The following is a 25,753-nucleotide window of genomic DNA, read 5'->3' on the forward strand; positions in this document are numbered from 1 at the left end:
ATTCCGTTTCCGTTTCTTAGGTTAAATGGTTTCCGTCTATTAGGCCAGCTGAACAACTTCGTGATCGTGATTCACAAAACTTGCAGGCACGAAGGAATTCGACGAGCGAAGAAGAGTTTGGTTTGGTTTATTGGGGTTAACGTCCCAAAGCGACTCAGGCTATGAGGGACGCCGTAGTGAAGGGCTCCGGAAATTTCGACCACCTGGGGTTCTTTAACGTGCACTGACATCGCACAGTACACGGGCCTCTAGAATTTCGCCTTCATCGAAATTCAGCCGCCGCGGCCGGGATCGAACCCGCGTCTTTCGGGCCAGCAGTGGAGCGCCGTAACCACTGAGCCACCGCGGCGGGGCGAGCGAAGAAGAAGAGTATAACCATGGTATAACACATACATTGATGGGCGGTTTTGATTTTAATGCGTTTACACATCCCGAGGAAGGCGTCCAAACTATAGAGTTATCGCTAATGACCCGGTTTCTTCGATGTTTTATTGTGCATCATTTCAGGTAGGGCATTTGCTGACATTTACAAAAGATAGCGACCGCTCATTCTCAGGTTCAAGGGCTGTGCCCTGAGAAGAATGCAGAGCCTGAAAAGAATTTGACTTTTTCGAGCCTCGACATGCACGTAGACCAAAAGGACGAAGTTGGTCGCGCAGCAAAGTCCTTTAACTTCAGGGAGAAACTCCTGCCCTATTGTTGGAATTGATATATGTGCGTTGTGGTGCTAAGGGCATACGTACACAATTAAGTCAGTAATAGGTATTTGGTACTGCGGGAACGAAATCAATATCTAATATTCATTCCCAGAACCCATCTGTCAAGTTGTGTTCAGCTGACGACAATTGGATCTCTCTTCGCTTATATGGAAAGGCTACACAATAACGGTCGTAGTCAACTTTGTTTCGATTTTTAGTTTGTTTCGTACTTTCTGTGCATATTTTGTGGGAAAGTATACCAGCCGTTAATTTTTGTCACCTTCTGACGCGAACTGAACTTTAATGAATATGCTAATAACGTGAATTTCGCGCCAGGAAAGCGCGATGCATTATACAAGCAAAACGCGACGACCAAAAGATCGAAAATTATGCAAGGAAAGAAGAAATAAATAAAACAGATGAAACGCTAGCGCTGTCTTTCAAATGGCATGCACAGCTGCGGCTAACTGTGTCATATATCAGCCACACGACTGGATGCATATAAGCATTGTGTGCCGATGCTCCGGCTGAAAACCATACCGAATTTCGACGACGAACACCTAGAGATCGAGCTTCAACAGGCCGATTCATAACGTTGTACGATTATAGAGCGCCGGGCCACGCAAATGTCAGTCTAATTCACTGAAGTTCCAACGACAATTTCTTTATTTTTCATTCTACACAGCGGACGCATTTGCAGAGTGGAACCTGCTTTAATGTCTTTTAAACAGGTTGCTTCTTTCTTTCTTTTTTTCAGTCGCTCGCTAAATCGACCTAAAAATTTCAGGGGGCACTTTGGCTCTCTAAAGTGCTGCAAGGCGAAAGCGTTTCCGGGCGCACTGTTTGTTTTTATTTACCTTTACTTTTTTATTTTTCACATTTTGTTTCTTTTTCTAATTTTTTTTCATATTTTTATTTTGATATCTTTTTATTGTGTTTTTATTTTGGTTTGTTTTCTTCTTTTTATTTTTTCCTTTTCTTGACTTTATACCTTTTATTTTATTTATGAAACCCACACATTCACTAGATGCGCCTTTATTCATGCTCGAACCTTGAGCCTTCGTGGCGGAGTGTTAGCGTCTCCGCTTCAAATGCCAAAGGCCCTGGTTCTGTTCCCACCCTCGGCGCAGTTTCTTTTTAAGCAGTGACGCCGAAAGGCGGACAAATCTGCCGACACGTCTGTCGACACGGCTGCCGACGCGTCTGTCGACACCGCTGCCGACGCGTCTGCTAACGACAGTATGAGGCATTAAAGGCTTTCGCCTTAAAACCTGTTGCTTCTGTTCCTGCGATTGATAGCCAGCACGCATGGCAACACCGCTATGTACAAGTGGCAAATTTGTTACAACTCTCGGCCAGAGACGCAAAGCTCAGAGCTAAACATTTTACACATCTTCCTCGCAAACATTTCACTATATTTCGTGCGTATTGTGAGGATGGGATTTTGTCTTATTAACTGGGAACGTGTATAGCACCTATATACTGCATATCGTATTCTGTGCCAGCACGCTGTAGTGAACGTTTCGCAAACAGAGCTTTTGCGTTGCGTGTCTTTTTCTAGTGAACACACGTACCCCTCCGTACGTCGAAGGGAATTAACCTGTCGCATATATACGTAAATATTAGGCCAACGTTTGCATCTGTGGAACACAGTATAACCATATATATTATTGAAGTTTGGAGAGTTTACCGCCCTTCATACTACTAGTCCTCCCTCCCAACTGTTTTTTTTTTTTTTATGGGGGTTTAATGTCCCGAAGCGACTCAGGCCATGAGAGACGCCGTAGTGGACGACTCCGGAAATTTAGACCACTTGGGGTTCTTTAACGAGCACTGACATCGCATCCCTTTCCAATCACTCGGAAGACATTTTGCTGCCCCTGTTTACAAGGAATCAACATTCTTGCATATTTTAAAGAACTCGACAAGATTAGGTTTTGCATGGTGCGCTCTAAGCACACAGCAGCTGCAGGCATTTTCCTAGCGCTATATTTAAGCGGGGCGCATTAAATATACAAAGGAGTTTATAGGAACTGGAGTATAACCGCAAAACAAATATTCGCTGTAATCGTACAAAACTAAGTAAAGCTAAACGAAGCGCGCTCGCACACACACACACACACACGCGCACACACACATTTATGCGCGCGCGCTAAATGCACACAAAACGATTTCCTTCTATTTGAGGCAGTGGTATTTTTGTTTTGTTATGTAGTAGTTTTGTGCTTACAGCATTCAGTACACAAACAATGAAACACGCGCCTATGGGAACGCAGACTATTTCCGAAGATTATCTTTGTACGTAGGTTTTCCCTTCCATGCATGCAGCCCCCAAAATGAAGCCTTCCTATGAAACCTCTGAAACAAAATGAAACCTTCCGCACAACGCCGGTCCCACTATGGTCTTTTCACGCTAGGAAACTGGCCAACGATCGGAGTTACTTTCTGTGGCGCAGCAAAGGTGAGGATGACGCAGCCGAAATGACACACGCACAATTGAGGATTGAAAAGCACGCAGAAATTGACAGAAGAATGTTCCAGGCCCCTTCCAGTGTCAACTTTTGAAATACAAAACCGTTACGAAGGTCAACTCTCGCAGCCGTTGCTATTTCTATCGAATATATGTCTGCGGAACATCATCAGCTGCGTTCATTGCAGCGTTTAGCGTGCGTAATTCGTTGCCTGCTAGCTGAAAAGTGTCGCGGCTATTCTGCAGAGACGCAGGTCGGTGAGCTCGTCACACGTTTACGACGTTCGCTTGGATCCAGCCGAGGCTGTGACAAGACGAGAACCGTGTGAACGCTTTGAAGGTGACGAACCACCACGGCGTGCGGAGGACCACATGCGGCGCGCCTTGTCTCCCGCCGACTCGCTCTGGTGTCGGGGGCCACTGGCTCCGCTCGAGTCCCCTCCAAGGACACATCTTTCCTTCCTTTCTCTTTCCTCCGCTCAGCCCCAGATGACTAATGCTTTGCGGCCGTGAAGTGTGCTGCGTACAATGCCGCGGACCGGAGCGTAGGCCCAGCAAGAGCATGACGGCTACACTCTTGACGACAAAGTGGATGGTCACGTAATGCTGTATCGCGTATCTCTTCGTAAACGTACCGCTGACAGACGCACTGGTCGGTAAGGTGGGAGTTGCGAAGACGTATGCGAGTGGACTAATTTGCGGTTGTGATAGGTAGTGTAACTAACTGTCTTTATATGCCTGACACTGTTTACAGCGCAGCGTGACTCCTCTCATGAACGACGCATTGCAGGTCGCAGCTGCTCGTGCATTTTAAATTTCGCGGCTGCTTCACCATGTCATACAGAAACAAATGCTCTTGCTGCCACATTTGCAAAGATAACACACATGATAGCAGAGGCACCAATGATGTTTTAGAAACTAAAACCGGAATGTGTACAAAATGCGTACATCAGTGGTTACTGAAAACTATAGCAAGGCGCATCTCGTTCTCGGTGATGATGTGATGACTTCCTTTCGCGAATAACAATCAAGCGCGACATCATTTCAGCTCCACCAACCGAATGTTGCCATTTTTTGAGATTGTATGGGTGCAGTACCGTTCATGTTTCGTCTGCATACGCTGTAGCACCGGCGGAATGCATGGGAAATGCATGCGAACCGAGCTAGTTTGCGTTTATACTATAGCACATTTTGACTGCCGAATATTAATTATTTATTAATGCTCAAACCACTATATCTCCGGATATAGCGGTTATACATAACCTTGAGATACATCTGTGCGAAGCCGATAGGTGGGCGGAACGTTGAATTCTTACAAGGCGCAGTTGGGCTTCATATATAATGCGATCTGGTCAACGAGAACCGATCACAGATTAGTACTATATTGCAAACTTCGCCTGATCGGCTTCGAGAGTTTGATATGAAAGCTATGGGTGTGAAACTGTCGCGAGGTTTACGCTTGATAAGCTGCACAATACCGGTGGCTGTAGCTATGCGAGTGCAGAGCAGTGGAAAGAGAGAGAAAAAAGAAGAAAACAAAAGAAGAAAGCAATCAGCGAGTGATTTGAGCCGATTACACAAGATAACTGCAATAAATATGCCCGCTTGCGCAAATCAACACTTTATTGGATTAAAAACAGCGGGTTTATAAGCATTATTAGACACTTATAGCGGTCACTATAGGCCTGTTAGTGCACTATGGCGCCATCCTTGCATGAAGTTACATTATTTTTTTTTACAATACCAGCGACCTTTAATTAGTTCATACCATTGGTGGTGCTACGTTGCAAGCTGCGGAATGCGTAATGCATACATCACTAAGCTTCTTATCGGTCGATATGATGACGAAATTAGTATGAAAGTCGCATATCCCCTCGGCGTTGAAATCATGCTGGTTGGGAAATGTTCTAGCTGGAATCGTCCTAACGCTCGCAGGCGTTGAGAGGAAGCGTTCCATCGCCTTGCAGTATACCCCTGTCCACCTCGCATTGCCATGCACTGATGTCGATTGTCAGCGGATTCTGCACCGCAGTCATTCAATGCCAAATAGCAAGTTAGCATTCTGTATGGCAGGCGGCGCCCTGAGCACCTAGAACGCTCGCTGCAAAGTGTCGCACATTAAAGGGATAATGAGGACAAAATTAAGTTGGCCTCTATCGACCGATTAGCGCATTCAAACGACTAAGACGCTGCTTTCCCTGAAAACTGAGTTTTTACGAGCTCATGAAGGCCACAGAATGAAATACAGGGATTGCGGCCGCACGTCGGTTTCTCAAGTATACTGAGGTGCGTCAACGCGCATCTTTGCACGGATCAAAGAGGCTACAGGCTAATTCACTTGTGAACGGTCATCACGGAGTCCTTTTCGGTGCAAACGTAACGGGTTCGATGGATTCGTGGGCAGGATGTTAGTCGCAATTTGGCCAGCAATAAAAGCGTGTTCTGCTGCCAGACAAACATCAAAGAGGGCCTGAAATAGCCCTATAATCGATTTTTACGAATACCAAAAATTAGGTAGAGTTAGCTTTTGTGTCAGTTTACTCCTCCTAAACGGTTTAGTTGCGACAGCATCAGTAACAGCGTCTAGCTGCAATTTAAAAACGAGTATTCGATGCGCGCATGCAGGGAAACGTAAAAAACATACATAAGGAACACAATCGCTCGACGTGCGAATATACGTTTGACTAATTCTGACTTAGAAGTTGTCAGGACTGATGTGGACCACACACACACACCAGTGGTTTGCTTTGTAAGAGCCTAAATTGAGAATGACGTAAGTATTTAATAAAACGGAATAAATTTAAGCCTTCTTTGTAATTTTCTGCGCCACGACTTGTACCGTTTCACGTTGTGTTCTCCGGCCTAACTTAGTTATTCACATTCCAACGCTACTCGAAGACATCAGTAACAGATCATCGAACCTGCTTGAGTCCAACAGCCCTAGTTTCGATAGTACCATAGCGCCGTGCAGTGAGCATTGCCTTCGATGCTCATCAATCTAACCAACATTGCGAGTTTTGCATCCTCCTTTTCGGTGCGGCTCATAATCCCATACCCCACATCTCGCATCAGTGCAGAAGCCTTACGCTGAAGTAAAAGCAGCCGCCATATTGGTAAACCAGGACTAAGCTGAAGGTCTGCGCGCTTATCTGGTCCGCTTATCGCCCCCTGTTAAGATATGCACTGTGGAGAATGAATGTGACTTATAATGAATTTTTACAGCGAAAGGATAGCTTGTCCAAGAAGCGCCATGGCAGAGTTCAATTTCCAAGGAACTTCATCCAAGACAGCCGTGCAGACAGAGGGCGCCACTGCCGCGCTGTTATCAGCGACGCGTACTGTCAAACACGGGCCGTTCTTCGATACCGCTAGGGAGCGCTGTTGCGATAAGAGTTTCCGCCGCGGCTTACGATGCGCAGATGAAATGCAGATACGCTAAACCGCCGTAAATAAGCATCTTATCAGCCGAGCAGCACAGAAAGGGCTGACTATCGGGCGCCAAGGGGGCGCATGAAGGGCTCGGTGAGACGCCTTCCTTGGCCGCAAGGGAATACGTGCGCGGCATTCACACATTTTGCGGCATTCACACATTTTGCGCCTTAGCGTCCTCTTGAAGCAGTCAAAGTGCGTGGAACGCAGTAATAGAGAAAAAGAATGAATTTCATCGTCATCTTCGAACACAGACTGGAATTTAGTAATTCCGAGTCTGCGAATTATAGGGCACGCCATTGAATCTCGAGCAATGCATCATGGATTAAAAGAAAATCTGATAGCAATGTGAACTTCGAACTTGACGGCAGCTGTGCATGCCGCGTGCATTAGTGGTTTGGATAAAAGCTGTGCGCATGCTGTAATGCCGTTCTAAAGATGCGCACAACACAGTTCGCCTGGTCTGTCACGCAGCGCATGTCACGAGTAACAGCAACGTTCTTTCTGTTGTAGCGAAGCGTTCTCAAGTGCATTCAGCTCGGAAGACGGCTTCATGTGCTTTCTTTTTACGTCGTAAAGAAACGCTCAGGACAGTCAATTGAACTCGAATTCATCTTCAATGTATGCGGCTAACAAACGCGCAGTGCGATGCAGGTGCGCGGAGCCTTTGGTTGAACTTTGTCTTTTTACCGCGCATGTCGAAGCGCGTCAGCAGCAGTTCTCGACAGAAAGCCGAAACTTAACACCCCGATGGACAAAGGAAGCAGAGTTATCTTCGCAGGAATGAGTTTTGTTTCTTTTAGCGTACTTTTTATCCCCGAGTTTCATCGACGGCGATCTCGCCAGCCCTGTGAATGCGTAGAGTAAGACGCAAACTTCATGAGCCGAGGTGGAATATTGCCACGCACGCATATACAGACAAAGCAGGCCATGTATAGAGAAGACCATCACAGTTGGGGGGCGAACAGAAACTGAGAAGAGCAAAGCTCTGTAGTCTATAAATTTCCAACACAAACCTGAGCGATTCTGATTCGTCAGACTTGCATCGTATGTTACTAACACCCTCGGATGCGTCTCACGCGTAGTTAAATTAGTAAATAGACATACCATCCCGTGTGGTGAGAACTCGCGGGAATGATCAGCCACGCCTGGCTCCATCACCGCGTCCAAATCAGTCTCCGATGACCACACGGTGCTGCAGCAAGCACTGAAAGCTGCGCCACGCTCGAATGCTGTTTCTAACATTTTGTAAAGCGTCTACGTACGAGGACAGCTACGTAATTTATGCATGTTTCCAGACGAAGCTAGTCTAAAGACAGGTGCTGACAAACACTAATGTGCCCCTTATGCTTAAATAGCGCATAAATTTTGCGACAAATGAATACCGCCGCTTGTTAGTTAATTGCGTCCGTTGTAGAACAGTGGTTGCGACAGATAATGCCGGAGAAATCACGAACGTGTCTCATCCATACTATGTGCAGCTGGGTTCTCTTTAATACATATTACAACCACGGCACTATGTATCTGAGTAAAACTCAAAATTCTCAGAGTTTTGTACCCCGAATAAACGCCCAAAAAACCCAGGTATTATTCGAAAAACCATCTTCATAATAATGTGGCCTGGCAACATTGACAGTCGAAGGCACATCTGAATAGCGGGTGCAGCATGGACTCGAACAAATATCTCATACCGGCCGCGAAAATACAGGAGTGCAAACTGCTGGGCTAGTTGGCTCATATTGCATATAAAGGGAACCAGCGAAAATAGACGCAAGACAAGAACAAAGAAGGCACACACCACAACGCTGGACTTACAACTGATTTATTGCGAAGAAGAATTGCTCAATTTAAAAGAATTTCCTGCCTGCGCACACACCCTATACAGACAATACACTTCGCGCACCACATGGTGAAATGGCTACTATAATGATAAAAACTTGCACTCTTTTTCGGTGATAATCACAGACGGCTCACTGACGCATTTCTGCTTATTCTTTATGATCAGGAATGCCTCCAATAGCTCTCGCTCACGTTTAGATTTTCCCCGCCCGATAATGCTGGTAGTGTGAAAACTAGGAGAACATTTGCAGTCCTTTACATGCAAGGCTAGATTGCTGCATGTGCCAGTGCCCAAAGTTGTGCGATGTTGCCTCAGGCGCTCATACAAGCATGCTCCGGTTTGGCCTATGTAGATTTCCCCTCAAAAATACCTTCTCCATTCACTGTATAGACGCACTAAGTATATTAAAATGGCCTGTCGACATCTATTAAACGGGGGCGCTCTATACGCAACGCTATCAGCCCACTGGCAGGGAGTTTTTGTTTAAAGGCAGACTGAAGGGTGCAACAATTCTGCAAGAAGAAAGGAGAGTTTTGGCAAATTAGGTGATGAAAGCATAGAAAAATAATTAAACCAAGAAGAATACGAAAAACGTGATTCGGTAAAGTTTGCTAACAGCAGTCTTGTACGTATATATCTTGTAGTATATTTTCCAAACAATATATGACAGCTTTCCTCCCACAACAAGACTAGTTTTTGCCGTTTGCTTGCATTAATCAGCGGGAATAATTCCGAAAGTCCCTGCAGACTGTGCAGTGGTATGTAGAAGAACCAATAAAGCAATTTATACCCGACTGTGAATTCCTAAAATAGCGCTCGAATTTTGTCTCCCGCATATCGATAAAAACAAATCTTGAAAACGAAGGTTCCCAATTATAACTCGTCTGTCACCGTGCAGCAAGTGTGTTACAAAACATGGTGACGAATGCGCCACGTGCGCTTGTCAAAGCCTCTTCGGCATTAAGAATGGGCATTAATAAAAAGCAATCAGAAGCTTCAACCTCCGCGGAGTACAAAACTGCATAAAGTGTACGTTCACACGAAGCAGATTAATTAGCCTTTCTAACAGAAAGCTTGAAAACATTAAATATTTATATAATGCATGTGTGGAGTGCTTACCGTTTATAATATGCTGCTAAAAGTCAAAAGCGATGATTACACCACATTTCATTTCTACTACAGAGACCTGTCTTCTTGGATATGGAATGCAAAGAGGTAATTAATTTTGCTTTTCATGTCGTTTATGAATTGTCATTTTCGCGTTACAAAGTGTCAGTCCAAATGTATTATCTCTATTTACTCAAGCCGAATCAACTTCCAGTGAATAAAGGATTTGCTTAGGGTGTAACAAAATTAGCCCCACCGTCCGAATAAGTGCTTACTTAATAGAGCCTTTTTGCAAACATTACAATGCAACAATAGTTAAACTTAAAGAACCTAACGTCCCGGCTTTGAGGAGTGTGGCACAGCTCTACAACATCGAGCGTCACGTTGTTAGATATGCTCAAATGCGCAAAACATGCCGAGTAGCCATTTCACCAACCAAGTACCGTATTGTGCGTTTTTATCGTAAAGACTTTCAAAATTTTTCTTACCTCAACCGCTGGCTCCTTTGCGGTGAAACTGCACACAGAGCTTGCGTATTATGGTAACTTTTGTATCGTAGCAAGTTTTACAACGGTACTTACTTAGTTCAGCCGTGCATGATGCAAAAGCGCAATCGTGTGCGTCGAGATCGGCGTACCGAAACCCAAAACACCGAGTTTTTGCTGAAGGGCGGCAGTAGCGCCATCTGTCTTCCACAACGAAATTAAACAAGGAGAACACAGCTCAGGACTTCGCGACGTCGTCCTCCGACGCTCACGAAAGCAGACGATATAAGCTGAATTGAATAAAATCATTGGACGAAGAAAAGACGTCAAACAATATTCCTTTAATGGCAAAGCCTCGTCAAAATAGTTGTTTCTGGCAATTTTTCTCCTCAGTTGGCCGAAAATGTTCGAAGCGCTTCAGTTGAAGCAGACGAAAAGGCCCCCGCGCTCCTTGCAACGCTCGCCTTGTGACGCTTTTCACTGCAGACGACAGATGGCGTTACTGCCGTCCTTCAGCAAAATAACGGTGTTTTGGGCTTCGGTACGCCGATCTCGACGCACACGATTGCGCTTTTGCATCATGCACGGCTCAACTAAGTAAGTACCGTTGTAAAACTTGCTACGATACAAAAGTTACCATAATACGCAAGCGTTCTGTGCAGTTTCACCGCGAACGAGCCAGCAGTTGAGGTAAGAAAAATTTTGAAAGTCTTTACAATAAAAACGCACAATACGGTATATATGCACGAAATTCAAAGTTTAATGTCGTCGCCACATTCAAGAGCGTTGTCAGGAACTAGAAGCATCATCTTTAAATAAATGCTGACTTGGGTCAGATTTGGAATACTAATAGTTTTTAAGCCTATTTTATGGAATAGATGACGCAAGGTGCAGGTTTTGTAGCCGTACGACTGGAGACATGTTTTTTGCAAAATGATGCGTCTAGAGAGAAGAACCGTTTGCTAATGTCGACACTGTTAGCTTTCGACTACAAAATAATTAGCAGCCGTCATCACAAAGTAGATGTAAACGTTGAGGTCGTTTAAAAAAGACTGTCAGTGTGGCTCGTGCAACGATTGTCAAGTGAACAAGACACATACTATATAAAGTAGAATCCATCGTCAAAACTTTGATGCACCAGCGAATTCATGCATGTTGTTTCGTTCAGCAAAAATTTAAGTCGCCTATGAGCATACAGACTTGATTTAACCTGCTGCTGTCATATGGGTGCAGCGGACAAGTTTGTGAGCTGTACAGTTAGCAACCGATGGACTAGGTGTACTTCGCAAGAATGACAGACCATGCGCAGTTCTCTGAACCGAGTCATGGGACATCAGACGTGCACGGGTTGAATGTCAACGCGCAGGCAGCACGAAGAGAGTAACATTCCGGAGTAGAATTTAGGCTGGGTGATACTCTTTTTATACTTCACGGGGGCTATTGTGTATCGAACCCACAGTTTGCATGGCCAGCAGTTAGCCGGGTTAGTTTTCAGAGGCATGCGGCACCGAAATAAATGGTGAACTTCAAAGGTTTGAAATACTACTGAATATGCATACGTAAGCGCAGCGATAAGAAAAATTTTATCAGAATGCAGTCAGCGGTAACCCTAAAACTGAGTGAAAAACACACCTAATTTGTAATAGGGGAGTGATTACTCATTGACACCCCCTCAAGGGCAGGCATACGTTTACAACGGAAAGCTTTCTAACTACTTTCGCTCTCGAAGCACGACTTTTCTTTTTCAGTCTGACGCCGATGTATGAACAACTTTGGCTCCGAAATACGAACTAAGTGTTCCCTTTCAGCAGCATGTTTCTCTGCTGTCCTGAAGCAACAAGGCGGCAGCCCCTGTTTTTGCTCCCCATCTCGCCGCCGCACGCAGTAGCGGCTGCGTCAGTACATCGCTTTCGTCTGGCCGCATCGCGTGCTTAGACGTTAATTAAGGGTCCCGACGGTAGCAATTATCGGTAGAAGGGAAGAGAGAGGACGATGCCACCGCGGCGTATATACCTGCGCTTTCCAGCGGGGCTCGGCGGTAGGAGGCGGCGTGGTGTCCTGCAACATGCAGTCACTCTTGAGGGGCAAGGCGGGCAGGGTGCAGTCGGGCACAATCTGGTCCTCCTCGAAGACAGCGTCATCGCACAGGACTTCGCCGCTGTCGCCACTGGGCCGGGAATCCGTTAGCACAGCCAACACACCGGGGGACTCCATCGGCCGGCATGCGAGCGTCGGGAGGCAGCGTCGCAGCAGTTACTCCGTGTGCCGGGTTTCGCCCAGTCGAAAACCTTTTTGTAAGAGTCTCGATGTTCGTACCGCGCGCGCTGACACCGTTCCGAGTTCGAACTACGCGTCGCTTCGGTTGGGACGCGCCCACTGGCGGGAAAGAAGCATGGCACGCACACTCGTCGCCGCAGCACACACGCACCGCCACGGAGATGCTCGCCGTGCGTCGCGCGACGCCTGAATGGCGTTTCTTGTTTGCTTCGTGCCGACCCTCTCCTCAGCTTCTCTTGCCGCCGGATGACTCGGAATGCTCCTCCTCTCCACTCCGCTCTTCTGCGCGTCTTCCCTCTTGCCCTCGTCGGCTTGAGGCGGGTTGCATCTGATTGGTGGAGGAGGTTGCGGTCTCCCTTCGCTCTCTCTTTCGCTCTCCTAGCTTCCTCTACGCGTTTGCGTCGCAGGTCGTCGTAGCCGTCGAAACCGCGCGGTGGCAGTGCGGAACAGAGTGTGGTGTGTACGCGTCTGTTACGCGGTAATCGCTGCGCACTCTCGGGCGGATGTCCAAGACGGCGTTGATTCCTTTGCTTCCGTCGGATGTAGCGTCGAGGTGTATCTTGTCAAACAGGCGCGTCTGTTCGACGGCATCTTCTCCACTGCGCAGCCGTGCTCTTTGCTTTGCTCTTATTTTCTGATTTATTGCCAATAGGAAAGCAGGATGAAACAGACAAAAAGGAATGAATGAAAAAACTAACATCCTTTCATGTCCAACCTGTGGGCTGCTTCGTCTTAAAGTGTTTCTTCTCTGTGTTTGATGCGCAGCTGTGATCTGCGCGCGTTCTGTCCTCATAATGCCAGCCGTGGTGAGTGGGACCAAGAAGCGGAGATCATCACGTAATCCACAACACATGGTCCTCTTCCTTCATGTACAACGTGATAAGAGGTTTACAGGAAAGAACGCACGGAGGAGTTAGGGTGGTGTCAATGTGATCGTCACCCGCCTAGATGTGTCCATTGCAGAACAAAGGCTTCCCTCACCGACCCGTGCCACACGGGTGAATTTAATGGCATTAAGTGCTTAATGTCCTAAGCTTTAGCGCCAGTCGCGCGGTGCCACATTCATGAATTTAATGGTATTAGCCTTACTGCCCTTTGCGACCTACTGAGTTCACCACAAGTCATTCGCCCGTAAAATGTGTGCTCTCGTTCCCATTCCATAAGCAGAAAAGTATGCAGCTTTGTTAGTAACAACTTTATATCCAGTAGCAAATAATCATTAATAACTTTCAGCCGGATTAGCCATCTCTACTGCATTTCAGATGCGAAGAGCGCCATTTTTACCAGCACTTCTGACAGATACCTTCGACTTGCGTGCTGACACGCGAGTTTATGGCTACTTTTCCCACCTGAAGAACAGCGGCATTTTCGGCAAAATAATTTTTACATTACATATGAACGACTTTGCAGACATAGTGTGCTACTTAGAACTGTTTATATAGGGGTGAAAATATTGACTGCCTTGCAGATGTTACCGTCATCGTGGCTCTCGTATAATGACAATAAACGTGGACGTGTAACACCAACTCGGAAAGCAATTACATTAACAAACTTAAGGCCTTAGGCATTTACTGTCATTTCGCGCGGGTATTACATTTAACCCTGCGCCAGCTGCGGCCAACGTATCCCCGCAAATTTCATGCGCCCACCTGCCTTTGTGTTGCCCCTGCTACGTTTGTTATCTCTCAGTGAATATTAATGCATACCTAGGTAATTCATCTTGACTTACTTGTATATCGTAAGATACCTTTTGGATGCTTCTACGCAGATTTGTATTATCTAATGCCGGTTCCACAGGAGAGTCAAATAAAAATAAAAAGAGGGGGAGGTGGTGCAATCACATTGAAACGACTGCGGCCGCGGTTACCTGCCTTTCCAAGAAGCCTTCGGCGTCTTTGCCTACGTATCTCGCAATCGCTTAGTTGTCAACCCTACCCTTATCGCTTACGTCCTGCTATCGTCTGTGTTCCTATCCGCTTGCCAACTCCGGTGATAACTTCGGTCTTTTGGAGTGCTCTCCACGTTACGTCACTCTTCACAAAGATCACCTTGGCTCTAGCTGGTGAGGGCGGTTTCCTATTATTTATTTTACAGCGATATACGCATTGGCCTCGAGGTCGTGTAGTGTCGCCACCTAGCGGAACGACAGGAAATGCGCCCGGAAGAGGCGCGGAAAGGAGCCATCACACTGCTGCCATACTTGCGCGCAGTAGGTTTGCCCAGCATAAACAGCCTTCAAGGCTTAAGGGATTCCCGAAAGCGTGTTTTCTTTTGCAACCCCTGCGGGATGTTCCATATGACAGAGCCCATAATGCCGTACGGTCTCAATTTGTCTCAATATAGTCCATATGGAATTCATACGGAGCCTATACGGAGTATGCCAGCAATGCATTCGGAATAGTCGAAACTAAGATGGACTCCGTATGACGTCATACGCATCAAATGAAAGTCACATCGAAACTGTACCTATAGAAATGCTTAAAAGCACACGGAAAACATATTGGAAGCATACAGACTTCATTATATTTCTCTTATCGTACGGACTTTGTACGTCGGATACAACTCACTTGAAGCTCCGGCCACATTCAGGGCAGCCGAGCAGAGTTCCTCCGTGCAAAAAAGTAGACGGTTGTGAAAATTTTTCTTGTTATCTGAACGAGAACCTACTATAATGGCCAGACAAAATTATAAGATTTATGATGCCCTTGTCTTACCTGACACAGTAAAAAATTAAAACCTGATTGTGATGGCTGTTGTGATTGATCAGCGGAGTAATGCAGGATGCCACGGACCGTGCCCCACTTTTACCTACTGCTGTTCGTTTGTTTAAGTCTTATCATACAATAGCACGCGCACTGGCGTATACTGTCTGACGATGTGCTTCTAGTTTACTCCAACGCACATTCAACGCCATTTCAAGCGAAGCGGCCGCGCTGAGCGGTGATACGAGGAAGAAGGGGTAACGTGGGTATGTGCCATTATAAAGAGGTGAAGAAGAAGAAGATGGGCCGCTTGCTGTTGCAAGTGCCCGGTATCGACCGGAAAGGCAACGTTGCTCCGACAGTACTCCATCCGAAGTTCATTCGCATGTGCGTATAAGAGTCAAAAATATTAATGAACACTGTGACTATTCAGCTTCCTTCGCTGCCAACGCGGACTATATACTCGCGCGTTCTGAAGTCTTCTGACGGCCTGTGCATGTATGTATGGCGGGCAGAAGCTCGAGAGCTCAGGGTCACTGCGTATCCGCTGCATCTGTCCAGCGTAGCAGGAACAGTTCCGTCAGGAAAACTGGATGAAACCTCCCTAATGACAGGAAAAGCGAGTGTCGTAGACCGGTTGGCGAAGGAAATGCAACATCCCTTTCCACACGCTGTTTTCTTTTTATTTATTATTGTTTTTCTTACGGTGTTTTGTTTTTCATCAAGCATAATTGACAGACTAAGATAAGAAACCTCGCTTCACCAGCCTCCCAAACCAGAACACAAAGCAGCTTCAATAAAATGTCTGCGCCCTTTCTTCAGCATGTAGTTTGTTGCTTTAATTAGCCGAGAGTGTCGTCTGAGGAAGCTTGATTACATTTTATGTCTTCCCCGTTACTTTAGTTCTCTTAAACGCCTGTCACGTAGCATGTGCGAGAGAATCTCCAAACGAACCAGAACGATACGATAACTTTCTTGATGTGTCCTCGTTCATCAGCTATCACTTGAAGTCTGAATTATATGAAGAAGGCTGACGCCACAGTTTCCGATCACTAGACGCAGCGACTGCGCATTGTTCCTGTCCAGCCCTCCTTCCACCAGGTTACAGCGTTGGATACGCAATCCAGGCCTAGTTTTGGTGCTTAATTGGGCATTTATAGTACATTATTACTCCCTTCGCTTCTGTTCGCTGTTACGTACCTTCTTGTTCTCATCTTTTCCTTTCTTCTGTCTCCTTCCTTGTTCTTTTCATTTCTATCACTTATCCCCCGCCCTTGAACTAGCCAATCAGCATGCTTTGTAGACCTCTACGGCACCTTTACTGTGGTTCTTCTTCTTCTTCTTCATTATCACGTGAGATATACAACACGTTTGCAAATACTGCTGGGCCAATAGCCGAAGCTAGTATAGGCCCAATGTACACATTTGTTATAACAGCAACAGAAGATATCAACAGGAAACTCGGTTATAAATGATCAGTGAACAAAGTAATAGCGAGCGACACGAAACAGCAGTCATAAAAAGATTAACAAACATAACCCTCAATCTTCGAAAAGTAGAAACGCTTAATTGAAAACAGGAAATTGTTAGCTATTTTAATTTCAAGCGGTACACTATTCCATACTTTCGACCCGCAATATTGAATTAGGCGCTGACCATAGGCGTTTCGGGTTACAGGGTAATTAAAATTAATATTGCTCGCATTTCTAGTACTCCTGTTAGGCAACACAAAATATTAATTGAAAGCGGGTAATTATTTTTTACAATGTTATTTACTCATTGCGATTCTGCAAAGGAAACTGCAAAATCTGTAATCTATTGAACAAAGGAGTACTAACCTGTTCGAGTATGTTATTATTCGCTGTGCTGTTTTCTGGAAAGAGATAATTTGATGATAATTCCTTCGACCCCTAACACTTCGACACTCAACCGTTCTCTCTACTTTCTGCCCTGTGGCACGTTTCTTATCCTATCCTCCGCCTTCCTCTCAGAGTAGCCAACACTCGTGTTCTGTCTCTTCTTATGTCCTTTGTTTATGGCCTTTTGTCAACAAGACCTCGCATCAGCCATCCCATTTTCGAGTACAAACTTTTCAAAGCCACCTTCCTCGTTTCAAGGTAACCGCCCCAACGTATACGTAGCAAGGAATGACGTGCGTCGAGAAGTTTCCCCGGCGTCCCGAGTTTTGACGACGGCAATTAACGCCGTCTAGCCGTTGTTGGCTCAAGGCGGTGAGAGCGTTCATTGACACAGGAAGATACGCTACATGCTGGTCACTCTGCATGGTCGCGACCACCAAAGGGAGATATGACAGGCCTGTTCAACTCGCATCAATGATACGTCCCACTGAGAAATGTGGGACTTTTGCCGGTGCCTGTTGATAGTCAGTAGAATCACAATAGCGTGGTTAACACACAGGCGACAGATATTCGTCAAACACTTTCTGCCGTTCATTAAAACTTTCTTTTGGGCGAGTTGGTAGTTCATATAGAAGTAGAAGGGTTTATAGCGCAAACAAAGACACGGACAAGAGAGACGAAATAAAAATATAAATCCTTCTACTTCAATATTTTCTGCCGGAGAGCAGAGAACAGAGTTTTGTGTCAAAATGTGTCGGAACCCCGAGAAACAGCAAAATAAGAAAAGTGTGCTAGATTGGAATATATCGTAGGGAATTGGTAAGTATAACTGTGGAAGCGCTTAATTTTTAGCGCCATCTACGAACTGCTCACCGGCTGTAAAACTGCCATGTCATGACGAATTCCCTGTATGAAGCGTATCGTAGAAGTTTTTGAAGCCACACTCGAAGGAGAATATGCTCGGGTCGTGGCCTCGCCGTTCGATGGCTCAAAGAGCCGTTAGACTGCCGCTTTATAGTTACCTGACATCGAATGGTTTGAGGGACCTGTTAGAGAATTAGTATGTGCACTCTCCCGTGCTTGCGCTTTATCTGTATTCTGCTTTCCTTCTTTCTCGGCTTTTCCTTCCATTATCCCCCGCCGCCAGTGCGGGTAGCCAACCGTGGAGCATAATCGTCATAACTATGCAGCCAGCTGATAATGGTGTTTGTCCACCGAGAAAGCCTTTGTCAAAAGCAGAACAAAGATCTCTCCCATGCATCGGTCAACAATTAGCCGTTTTCTTAGACAGCCATTCTACCCCAAGAATTTTCGTAATTTTGTTTCCCCTGCAGTGTGATTTTCTACCATCGCCTCTTGCGTTTTCTTTTCTTTGGAATCCACTCTGTTGTCCAAAAAACCATCGATTACTGCTGTAGACGTCATCAACTCGGTTTTGCTCTTCTACTCTCTTAATTTTACCCCTTGTCATTTTATTCTTCATTCAGGTGCGCTGTACTCACTATAATCTCAAGCCTTTTCTTTACCTCAAAGTTCCGGCCCCATATAGCCGAGCACTGACAGGATATACAACTGTCATATACTTCGTATTAAATAGATATTGACAAGCTGCTCGCTTTAGCTTCTGATAAAGCAGGCGTATTCATGGATGACCTGCCTGCCATTGTCTGCTTTCTTTCGTGGAAGCCGTATACTCGGGCAGCGCGCCAAGTTAGCTACTAAAGTGAAAAAAGAAAAAGGTTGCGATCACCAGCAGTATACTATACCTGCACGGAGCGCGGATCTAAACGCGCACTTGAAGACTGAAGACTTGGATAAAGCTTTACGGATAGCAAGTACTATCTTCCACGAATACTGCCTTCTCCGTGGTTCGCACTCCACCGTAACGTACTCGTGGCCACGCTCATGATAACGCCCGAAGTGGTCATGCAATCGTGCGCCAAAATCCAGGTATTGTGGAAGAAACCGGACAACTGGCACTTAAAAATATTGACGCAAGCGTTTAGCTAGAAACGATAATAGGAGAGGCGAATACGAGCAGAGACATAGGAGAGAAACTCTATGGTAAATTTCGCAAAAAAGAAAAAGTACCTAGCTTGCAATTTATTTCGCGTTCTAGGGTCCATAGTAGAAAGAGTAGAGAATTGTTGAGCGCCTGGAAAGGTGAGTATCTTCAAATACTGGCACTCGCTTGTGCAAGACCGGCGTAAAAGTATAGAGAATATTGCGGCCTGTAGGAAGCGACATAGGCTGTGCATAAGCGTTATCGCGTTTAGCCTTGTCTAAGAGTGTCTCGGACACCGGAACGGCCATCTCATTTTGACTGTTTTCGATTGAAGAATGGTGGAAACAGTGTTCAAACACCTATATATCCAGTAGACTTGGCACATTCTATACACTTTGTATTCAGAGGATATAAACCAAACTTTAAACAAGCCATTTTTTCAGCGTTTATGAACTTCGCTATTCTCAACGAGGCAAAAGTTGAACTCGATAGTTGCATTTAAGCACATAATCCAGCTTCAGAATTCTGAAGACGTATGGCGATCAGCACATCGATATAGGTGCGAAGAGAGTTTTTTTTTTTTTTTAACGGAAACATGCAAATTAACTATATTCGTGTTCTTTGGCAATACTTGGTGAGTGAGCCCCTAAACATGCTTTTTGTTGACCTGTGTCTCACGCTTGAATCGCAACCACGAGTTCTCACACCTTGAAGAGTAAAAGTTTCAGGCTTCTGTTCGCCAATTTTTGGCGGTCGCTTACGAGACAATGATGGTACGAAATAGACGGCAGCGGAAGCTGGTCTGCTTATTTTGCCGCACAGCGGACAACAGCACATGCTAAAGTGAGCGAGTCACCGAGCGACTGTGTGACCCCGGGCGCGAATCTCATGTCAATTGGCTGGAAACAGCTCTAAGATTGGTTTTCTTTTGTTTTTCTCTTTAGGCTGTCGCGGGAACAGTGTCGATTACTACGAACCCTGCTGTTCATTGCGACCACCCTGTTCGCCTAAATGGTACTGTTCTCGCGTATAGTGTACTCACCAGTTTTAGCTTCCTATACCTGAGCTACGTATCTTCAACCCGAATCCACCGCTGGGCGTACCGTTTATACTAAACGTGTCAAAGCAGAAAGCTTAGTTGCGTGCACCGTACAGGCAGTCTGTGACTCGTCATTCTTCATTCTTACTACCGAGATATGTAACATAATATATCGACTCAAGCTAATTCTGCAACCATGGCTAATTCTAGTACGCCTAAGATGCATCAAAGTTCAAGTTTCGTTCGAAGCCTATAGCTGAAGCTTTGAGTAGACAACGACAAAATAGCTCGAGGTTGCCTGGATGCGACCATTATTAGGTCCAAAATCAATTCCTTAGCACCCTTCGTCCACTTGTTATAGCCCCCGCTCCCATTTCGCTACACATTTGTCGTCTGAAATAGAAAACCAAAACAAAGCGAACGTAAACACGGCAGGGCAAATGACCGCAGGATAGCCCGAAGGCGGCCACGGCCTCGCGCTCTATAAACACATGAGTGATTGCGTGATCTTCGCGTGATACATTCGAGCCGGCCGACTTACCACCGCCCCGGGAAGTAGAGACGAGGAGGGGCGCCGCGCACAATGTTCGACGGAGTGTATACTCTTTCGAGTGCAAAGAGGTTACGCAGCCGAAAAGATAAGCCCAGAGATAAAAGGAAATCGACACGCGCACGCAGGCGTTCGTGCTCAAAAGGGGGGGAAATGGCTGCACGCCTGCTGCTCTGGCTGAGCGGGCTTTTCTTCCCCGACGCAAGCACCAGCAGCAGCAGTGCAAGCGACAGCTCGGGCAGCAGCAGCAGCAACCACAAGCAAGCAAGCAGGCGGCAGCAGCAGCTTCACACAAGACCGATCGCTAAGCCGCGACTCGGGGCTTTCAATTTTCGTTCGGGCGCCCCGCTGCGTGGGCTCAAACAAAAAGGAGACCCAAAGGACGGCAATTAGGGACAGCGACGCAAGAACCAGTTTGGCCGAGAAGCAGCAGCAGCAGCGTAATGCCACCGCCAGGAGAAGCACCGGCGAAGCAGGAGGCGGCAGCACCGCCAACTTGAGCAAGAAGCAGCATCTGCAGCAGCGACTGTCCGGCGCAAGAGCTGGCCGGCACGAACGGACGCAAGCTCCTCCGCGCTGCCGGCGGAGGACTCGTTATGCTAATTGGGAAGGTCCTAAATGGATCCCATGTCGCCCTGACAAGGGAGATTACTCGCGCTCGGCTTGGCGCACACGCGTCTGTGCGTTCGTATGCTTCTGGCGTTTTTTATACTCGGGACAGGAGGAGTCACGTATGTGCCTTGCACATATACGCGGCGCTCTTTCTCCGTACACGACCGGCCTGGCGTAATAATGCGATGCGCATTCTGAAATCTGCCGGCCGGACGCGCCTCGCGGTACGCCATTGGTGCCGGCGGCGCACCGACGCTGCCCGCTGCTGCATGAGGAGGTGGTGCGCGGAGGCAATCGGCACGCATCGCCCAGCCTGGAGCCCATGCAAGTTTCGGGGGCTTTGCGCCAGCCCACGCGCGCGCACTGGCGAACGGTGCCACGATCGATTTGACTAAACGTGGCTTGACAAGCGCTTTTTTGCCCCGCGGGGCCGGGATCTCACGGTCGAGCCAACGGGACGTCCCACTGGGACGAATTGCGCACGAGTAGCTGGCATCCGTTGCCCCACGCTGCTCCGAGCGGTTTAAAGGGGATCCCTCTTCTCTTTTACTTCTTTCATCGCTTCTTTCTCGCGTTTTGAAACGGATGTGCAGAGTTTCTGAGAAAAATGTTCTCTAATCCCATCCTTTTCACTCCGTTCGCTCCTGACGTGTTTGAACTGTTCTTTCTTTAAGCGGAATGCCACCTAAGTTCGTTGCGCTCCGCCAACTGGCTGAAAATCTTGGCGTGTCCTGAAACGCCATTTCCAAGTCAAATGAGCAGCTTTGCGCGATTAAGGTTGAGGGCGACACCGTGTAATGTGATTTGTAAGGATGCGAACAACTGAACAGGCTCCTCCTTCAGTTGAGACATCCCGGTAAGTCTAACACTCGCTTGGATGAAGCAGGCTGACCGCGAGAGAGCACTCGGTATGAAACCCGTATAGTGTTCTTGCTAAAGCAGTAGACAAGCGAGAATAGTGTGAGCCATTGTTATACGAAGGCCATTGCTGCACGGAACTGTCACCCTCCTTTCTGGTGCAAGGAAGCACGTGTCTTCCTAACGACACTATGCTTAAGTAATTACCGCGGCCACCCAATATGTCAACCCTGCAGCACTTCCCAAGTGGTCAGCAAAGATAGAGCTTTCCAATAAGATTGCAAGCTTTTATGTTGTTGTTTTTTTTTGCTATTTGTGTCGGGCTTACGCTATGTTTGTGTTGTGGTACGTGTTATGTTAGGCTTTTATGCTCTTTTGTTCGTACGTGCATGGAAAGGAAGAAGTTTCGCAAAAGAAACACTTCAAGGACGCTTCAACGTGACAGTGCAAATAGAGGACGAGCTATAGCTTGCGCCAACCTGACCATAAATCTCTCTCAGGAGCCAAGTTTAGCCATTTATATATCCATCTGGTTACTTTTGTGTCCATTTCCTGCTCAAAACTGCAATGTGCAGAGCTCTTAGAGCGAGCCCTCGTCGGCAGCTGGACATTTATATTCCCTTCTGCACTTTTCGGCCGGGCGTCGCTAATAGAGACAGCGAAAGAGCAAAAAGAGCGCAGCGCATTCACCGGAGCCCTAGGCCCACCCACGACGAAGGGCCGCTTGCGGGACGCCTGCATTCAACACGCAATGACGCCTTCTTGGCACTTTGCGGCTTCGACTTGGGCGAACAGAGGACGTTCATCTTCCACGCTGCGTGACGCCGCCCGAAATGAAATACGTGCTGGGCCTTCATGCGCGCACTCTTCTTGCTCGTTGATCTTTGGTTCCTTTGCTGCCACGAAAACATCGCAGGCAGGCAGCTGGCATTGTCGTTGCGTCCACCGAATGATTACGTTTTAAACGCGCCCCGCCAGGAAATAAGATCCTTCCATCTTAGCGCCCAGAACAATTGCTAATATCAGTGGATACTCTTTGTGCATTTAATTACTCGATCGTGCTCCGGTTCCGACCGTACTACAATTCGTATAAATCCTAGCGAGTTGCCTACCTTTCTTTTTTTGCTTTATTTGCCCAGTTTTCTTCGCGATCTGTTTAACGACCTCCTTTTGAGGACCGAGTATACAGGGATGTCTCAGTGGGCTGTCTAATCTTACGCTCTTATAGGGACGTCCCTATGAACTGTCTACACGTCCTATGCAAACTTATAATACCTACTTATATGTCTGCGAGTCGTCTTCTGCTCTGGGATACTTTTCTGTCCTATTTTATTTTGAGAGATGAAATATAGATGCGAGTTAGAGATCTCGTTTGTAAAGTTCCTAGCTCCGAAGCTTGGCTTGCCGAGTTAGCGTTCTCCAGCTTTCTACGCTACTGTTGTTTTCACTTTACGGTCACAAGCGACGAATACTGTATTTCGCTAGCTTCAAAACTTTTGTGCATGTCGCAAAACAGCTAGACTGAACGCGTAACGAGTCCCCTACTCTTTTACGCCTGGGGTAAGAACTGTAGCTGTGTTTTTCTTCCGTAGGGAATTAACGAAGCTCAGGCGCTAGCAGCGAAATCGCTGTCATGAGTTATTCTTCAAAATGCATGCCCCGAACTATGTCTTACCGCTGCAATGGCAACCTCTGCTCCAGCAGAATCTTTCCACGGACTGAACTGATATGAAAAACTGTAGCGCTCGAGACAAATACACAACGAAGACGACAACACACGCGCTAGATGAAAATGACACGAATATCACAACACATAGGCCAAACCGCGAGATGCCTAAACGAGAGGCTACGCGAGCAATATAGAAAATGGAAAAGGCAATCTTTCAGAACACTGTGAGGAATGTAAACCAGATATATGCATTCCGAAGTTCGATGAATGCCAGGTGATTAACAAAAGCAGGAAACAGCTAAGGGAGAGTATTGAAGCAAGACGAATAAAAAACTTAGAAGATAAGTGTGTAAGCATCCCGTCTGTATCTCTATCAAAGAAGGACATGATTTTCTTGATGACTCGAAGAAAATGTGAAAAGTGACTTCCGGCGTGATAGGCTTGTGGGACAATATTTTGATGATCTCGCAGTTTTGAAAAGCTGTTTGTGCATTGCATAAAGATTCAGTTCAAAGTTAGCGCATGCGTTGTCGTCTTCGTTGTGTCCTTGTCTCGAGCGCTACAGTTTTTCATCATGAGCAACCAACTCGCCCAAACATCCACCCTGATGAACTGATATCGTTGCGCTTAATCGCTGCAGGCGTCTCGCAGATCTGCAGCTCTCCTAAATGGCCATGACCACCACCGCCAACTCTTGGGCAGCGGCTTATTCATGGGCAGCCCCATGGCAGCGTTCGCCTCGCGTGGTTCTCATGCTGCGTGCGCGCATGTTGAACAGATGGAGCCTGCGCATACAACAAGACCCGCACTTCAAGCGCGCGCAATTGACCGTTGCTAAGCGTGAGTTACCGTCGCTGAGACACGCGCAGATGCACCGCCACCGAATGACCGTGTACGCACGCAACAAACGGGCCACGGGAGAGGAACCGCAAAGAGCGTGTCTGGGGACTCCCGGGGTGACTTCAGGAAGCAGTTCCCATATACCTGTCATCTCCTCGGAACGATCGCACGCGAACCATATGGGGAAGAGCAACCGTGCGTCGAGCGGCAGCAAACACGCACCGCCGGGTTAAACATTCTTTCTCCCAAATGTCCTGTTTGAAGAGGGAACCGCGCGCGGTTCCATCGTAAACCCAGATCCGTCTGGTCCATTGGCGCTGACAAATTGTGCCGCAGTCTGTGGGGTGCTGGTGTGCGCACGCAGTTGCGGCGGCGCCGAGGAGCAGGATTTTGGTTCGCAATGGGGGTGGGGAAAGACGCGGCGCTTAACGCGGCTAAGGCAAACGAACACTTCCGTCTCAGAGGCGATCGTGAAAGAAAACCGCATCAGTGCGCGAAAGGTTCGCGCGTCGCCGTGTGGCACCACTGCCATAAATTTCGAAACGCAACGCGTGATCGTGACCTTGCTTTTTACCTCGGCCTGCCGGTGGCCCAATATTTGAGTTTCACTTTTCGCACCCCGGCACATGCTTGGCTTAGACGAGGAGGAGGAAATGGGGCAGCCATTTTTTTTTCTGTACCAAAGCTTTCAGCAAGGGAAGATGGTTCCTTTTTTTCCCCCGGCTTGCTCCTACTTCTGGTGATGCTGGCTTAATCTCCCACAAAGAAACCGTAGTCTTTCCCTCGCTCAGGAGACGTTCCCGAAAAAGAAGATGAGCCTGCGGCATCTCGCTCGGCAACTCGAATTTCAAAAAAGCAAACAAAAGCGGCGAGACCATGGGGAGGTCCAGAAGATGTGCGCGTTGGATTTATCGCCGGAAGAGACGACGGCAGCGAGTCTTTTCGTCGACCTTTATCTCCCGAAGGAGAGAAGTTAGAAGAGGAGCTCTACCCCCCCCCCCCCCCTACCTTATTCGCGAGATGTCCCCCCCCCCCCCCCCCCTCCACTGTTGTTCGTGCTTTCGGCTACTCTCCTTTCGCCCTACACCCGCTTCTTCTTTTTTCTTATTATTTCCGCCTTTTCTTTCCCCCCTTTCAGAGCCGCGTCACCGTTTCCCAGGGGCCCACATAGCCGAGCTTTGTTTGGCCTCCAGTCATTGTGCCTCTTCCCCTCGCTCTCCGTGCCTGTGTGCCGCTCTTCCCTAATAACCGTTCCACGCAAGCCTGCCTCCTCGCGAGGCTCCACCGGAGACGTCCGGGCCCCGGTCTGGAAG

The 25,753-nt window shown here is 47.2% G+C and overlaps 1 protein-coding gene across 2 annotated transcripts in view; it reads right to left on the reverse strand.

The window, feature by feature from the left end:
- LOC149371807 (uncharacterized) overlaps window positions 1-25,753 on the reverse strand; it is a 92,773-nt gene that overhangs the window by 25,490 nt on the left and 41,530 nt on the right. Inside the window, exon 1 of one of the 2 annotated variants that reach the window (XM_089566092.1) lies at window positions 12,043-12,521. The exons of the other annotated variant lie outside the window; for it this stretch is intronic. Coding sequence (XP_089422218.1) covers window positions 12,043-12,243 — 201 coding nt within the window. The 5' untranslated portion in view covers window positions 12,244-12,521. Of the gene's footprint in view, window positions 1-12,042; window positions 12,522-25,753 lie in introns of those variants that run through there. 2 annotated transcript variants of the gene reach the window in all.

This window comes from Amblyomma mixtum, chromosome 1, assembly GCF_055824585.1.
Source record: "Amblyomma mixtum isolate Tamu chromosome 1, ASM5582458v1, whole genome shotgun sequence".
NCBI classification, from domain to species: domain Eukaryota; kingdom Metazoa; phylum Arthropoda; class Arachnida; order Ixodida; family Ixodidae; genus Amblyomma; species Amblyomma mixtum.